The sequence below is a fragment of the Myotis lucifugus genome, unplaced genomic scaffold (assembly GCF_000147115.1).
Source record: "Myotis lucifugus unplaced genomic scaffold, Myoluc2.0 scaffold_8194, whole genome shotgun sequence".
Taxonomy (NCBI): Eukaryota; Metazoa; Chordata; class Mammalia; order Chiroptera; family Vespertilionidae; genus Myotis; species Myotis lucifugus.
This window is the reverse complement of record NW_005879242.1, coordinates 2,486-7,104: the sequence shown is the minus strand read 5'-3', so window position 1 is coordinate 7,104 and position 4,619 is coordinate 2,486. Positions and strand designations below refer to the sequence as shown.

Here is a 4,619-nt window from a genome sequence, read left to right as displayed (position 1 = left end):
AGCCCTGTGTTCTTGAAAATAGCAACAGTTAAGAAGTTCTTTCACTCTTCTGTGATTGGCCAACTGCAAAGAAACAACTTCTCCATAGGACTTAGATAAGACTCAGATGCACTCTTTCTGACCTATGACAATGACAGGTACACACCCTCCAAAACTCCATTCCTTGTCTCATAAATGATTACTTGGCTTGTTTGTATTTACTGACTAATCTGAACCAAATAGCTGACTTGGTCAAACTGTACTTAAGCTGTTCTCTTTCCCCATCACCCCTGAACTTGAACTCACTCTCCTCAGGAGCTAGTGTACAACCCTTTCTCAACAGACCATCTGAGAATGGCTGATCAAAAAGCCAATGTTGGGGGCCAGATGTAAGCTGGCAAGGTCCTTGCACCTGAAGGGGCTAGCAAGGCTGGGATCCTTACCCACACAGTTTTCCCAGACTTGTTTGGATGGCGTTTATCAGTAGAATAAGAGCAACATTTGTAGAATGAGAACAGCCTCTCATAGCTTACTAAGAAGTCTGTAACTGTTTACTGAGATATGCTGTACTGAGAACTTGTCCTTCTGCTGTGTCCTTCCCTTAGAGATTAAGAGGAACAAAGAATACATTCCTCTTGATAGACCTCCTATTCAGTGTGTTATGTATAAATAGTATTGTGTGGCTAATAAAGTTGCTTCAGTTCATCAAGAGAACTGGGGTCCTCCCGATCCCGCTTTCCTGTCTTTCTTTCTTTTCTCAATTCCCACCTCCCTGCCTCAGCCCGGCTCAACCCTGTCAGGCTGGCCCTGACAGATCTGGCGCCCGAACAGGGACTGAGGAACTGGGAAAAAGACGGTGAGGAACTCCGTCGGGCTTGGAGAGACGACGGTGAGAAACTCCTCCAGATAAAGAGTGCACTCGTTAAGGTAAGGGAGGAGCAATTTTTTGATAGTCGGGAGTAAAGCATGGGGCAATTAGAATCTAGAGAAAATGCTCTTTATGGGCAAATGTTAAAGTCTATGCTTAATAGTAGAGGAACTAAGGTTAATGACAAGCAAGTAGAAAATTTTTTAAAATTCATTCAGGAGGTCTGCATTTCCTTATCGAATTTAATACGGGATTGTTTAGATCCCAGGCATGACCATAATCAACAAATGCGTGATCATTATAAAGCCCTTGGGCCAAGTAAGACCCCGGTTGATGCATTTTCCTTATGGAATTTAATACGGGATTGTTTAGATGTAACTTTTAAAGACAATTTAACTCCTCAAGATGAGGAGGATTTTGAGGAAGCTGCTGCTCTTTGTCATGATGATAATACAGGTATTGTTCAGGCAAAAGAGGAGGAAAAATGTTTTTCTGCTGGAACTGAAGAGGGCAGTGATATAGAGGATGTGTTGGAATGCTTTTTAGAAAAATTAAAGCTTCTTGGCAAGAAAAAGAGAAGCCGCGGGGGCCGTTCCCGCCGCTCTCCGCTGCCTTGTGCAGCACCAGTTCCACTTTCCCCTCTCCAGATGGCTTTGCAGGAGGCACGAAAGTGTGGTGAGGAATTGGGCATTCATGCCTTCCCTGTTATGGAACAGGTGAACCCTCACACGGGACAGCGTGAGCGTGCTTATGACCCGCTTCCTTTTAAAACCTTAAAAGAGTTAAAAACAGCCTGTGCTCAGTATGGGCCCACTTCCCCTTATACTTTAACCATCTTGGAAACTATAGCCTCAGAGGCTCTCCCACCCAATGATTGGAGAGCTATTGCCAAGGCTTGTTTATCAGGAGGGGACTATCTCTTGTGGAAATCAGAATATGATGAAAAGGCTAAGGAACAAGCTGCTCGTAATCGAGCTGCCCAGATTAATATTTCTTATGAAATGCTGGTAGGTGAAGGAGTCTATGCTGATACCCATAATCAAATTCAATACCCCCAGGAAGCTTATGGACAGATTAATGGAGCTGGGATTAGAGCCTGGAAAAAGTTACCCACCTCTGGTCAGAAAACAGAGGAGCTCTCAAAAATTATTCAAGGGCCAGATGAAAAGTATCAGGATTTTGTCTCTCGGCTATTACAGGCTGTTGGCCGAGTAGTGGTGGATGGAGAGGCTGGCATGTTAATAGTTAAACAGTTGGCATATGAAAACGCCAACACTGCCTGCCAAGCTGCACTGCGGCCCTATCAAAGACAGGGGACTCTCTCAGATTATATCCGCATTTGTGCAGATATTGGTCCCTCATATATACAAGGAGTTGCCATTGCGGCTGCATTAAAGGGAACCACCATTGAAGGAATTCTTCAGCAACAATTTAGCACAGGGAAAAGTCAAACACACAAGTGTTACACTTGTGGAGGAACAGGACACATAGCAAAACAGTGTCCTTCTAATAAAGGGGTTAATAAAGGAAATGGTAGAGGTCCCAAACAACCTGGACTATGCCCTAAATGTAAAAAAGGAAAACATTGGGCAAATGAGTGTAAATGTAAGACAGATATCCAGGGAAATTCTTTGCCTCGACACCAGTCGGGAAACTACCAAAAGGGGCCAGCCCAGCCACGGCAAATAACAGGGGCATTGTCTATTTACCTTCCTGTCCCTGTGCTGTCTCAAGGCCAGCAGGCTACACAGCACCCAGCCCACCCCAGAGAGCAAAATAGATACAAGAGCTATTCCGAGCAACCCCTGGAAGTGCCGGGCTGGACCTTGGATCCATAGAAATAAAACATTCTATCTGCCCTGGGTGCTGCCACATTTCCGATACAGCTATAGCAAATGCCACCGGATCTGAAATTTAAAAATACGTCTGGGATTTCTGTACACGTGTAAAGAGAAAACTAGCTTGGAACTAAGGCGCGCATTGTCCGATTTTGGACATTTAGATAGAGTTCTAAGCTGAAATCTCTTTACAAATGTACAAAATAAAACCCAAGACTGATTATTTCCTAACAAAAATAGCAAAATTTGACCCAAAGGAAAAAAGATGCTGGCTAGATTCTAGCAGCAGGATTGGCATTTCCATAATAAAGAACAGTTTTTAAATACTAATAAAGGATATTAAAAAGTTAACTTCAAGGCCAAAAAGGAAATTCAGTAAAATTGTCTCTGTTACAAAAATTTGCTAAAGAATATGCCTTAAAATAATAAATTGGATTTAAATCTCAAGAATTATTAAAATATATTAATTATAAAAATCTAAGTAGCCCAGGTAAAAGACGGCTACGCCCTTTAATTAAGGCTGGCTTCCCAAAGCAATTTCTAATAGAGGAAGGGCTAGCCTCCCTTCCCCCAACAGAGCAGGTAGGCCAAAAATTTCCTGCCAGTAACAACTTTTAAAGAGAGGCTTGCTTCTCAGTTTCCCATCCTTAGTAGAAAGAATGTAACTAATTTGCATTTTAATGGTTACCTGTTTTCAGTCAATGGCACCCCAAGGCTTTGAGAGTTTACTAAATTAAATTAGATATTCTGAAATAACAAAATGCTAAAATATTAATCTAAATTTCCCTCATGAAAAATCTAAAGGACAGAATTAAATTTATTGATTATGTCATGTATTTTTAAAGTTTATTCTTAAAAATGTTACTGATTGAGAAATGCTAAATATTTAACTTGCCAGCTAAGAGTTTACAGTTCTAGTTAAATAAACTAGGAGAAATCATATAATTATAATAAAATTTCAACATTTGTTTAATTGAAAAAAGAGGATAAATTCTGTTATCCCAACCAAAAATTTTAAATACAAAGATCAGTTTTAATTTAATTGATATCTTTTAATAATTATAAAAGGTATATAATCTTTAAATTATATATACACATATATATTTAAGTCTTTTAAGTTAGATTTCAAAACTATAATCAAGGAATGACTTTAAGACATTTCATGGGCCCTGAAATGTTTTCAAAAGTTTATTCTCTCTTCTTAAAGGATTTTTTAATAAAGCCAGTTTAATATACTTGAAATCACATAGAAAGCTTTATCAAATAAATATTAATAAATATATATTTTAAGTTTTTTGCCTCTAAGAAAGGGCAAAACAAGTTATCTTATTTAATATTTCTTAAAATACAACAGTAGAATTTTAAGATATAATTTAAAATAACAAAAGCTCATTAATAATTTTTAATATTTTACAACAGCATATTATACATTTATTCCAAACAAACTTACAAACTAATTGTTTGGCAGCAATTTAATAAGAACATGAAAGGATTTTATCCCTTCCACTATGTGGAAGGCCCCCTGGGAAGGCACTTAAGCATTCTATATTGACCTCTCTTGCCCTTTTTGCCAAGGGGGTCCCTCTTCCAATTGCCTACAACTGTTGCCTAAGCTCTCTGTTCATACTGAGGTTAAAGCCTCATGGTGGCTGGTACCATAGATCTGTCTCTTGCCCAATAGCATAAGCTGGGCCCTCTCTGGAGAAGAAACCTGGGTTCCCCATGATCAATGCCAGGGCCCCGCCAGCAGGCGAGGGGATCCCAAGGCAGTTACTGGGCATGGAGGCCACAGGGGCATACGCTACCAAGGAGACAGAACTAAACCTCACATCACCCTGCTTGGCCCCAGAGGATGGCTGGTTAGTCAATGACGGGTAAGACCCCTCTGGGAGGGGCGACCTAAGACAGGCACAGTCGCAGGGGGCCTCAGGGGA

At 40.4% G+C, this 4,619-nt stretch overlaps 1 protein-coding gene across 1 annotated transcript; it reads left to right on the top strand.

The window, feature by feature from the left end:
• Positions 1-1,353: 1,353 nt before the first annotated feature.
• On the top strand, positions 1,354-2,685 carry LOC106696068 (endogenous retrovirus group K member 10 Gag polyprotein-like; the record flags this gene model as incomplete). The annotated part of the gene is made up of 1 exon (XM_014451139.2): positions 1,354-2,685. A coding segment is annotated over one exon (1,332 nt), but the record flags the coding sequence as incomplete, so codon positions are not given.
• Positions 2,686-4,619: the final 1,934 nt, after the last annotated feature.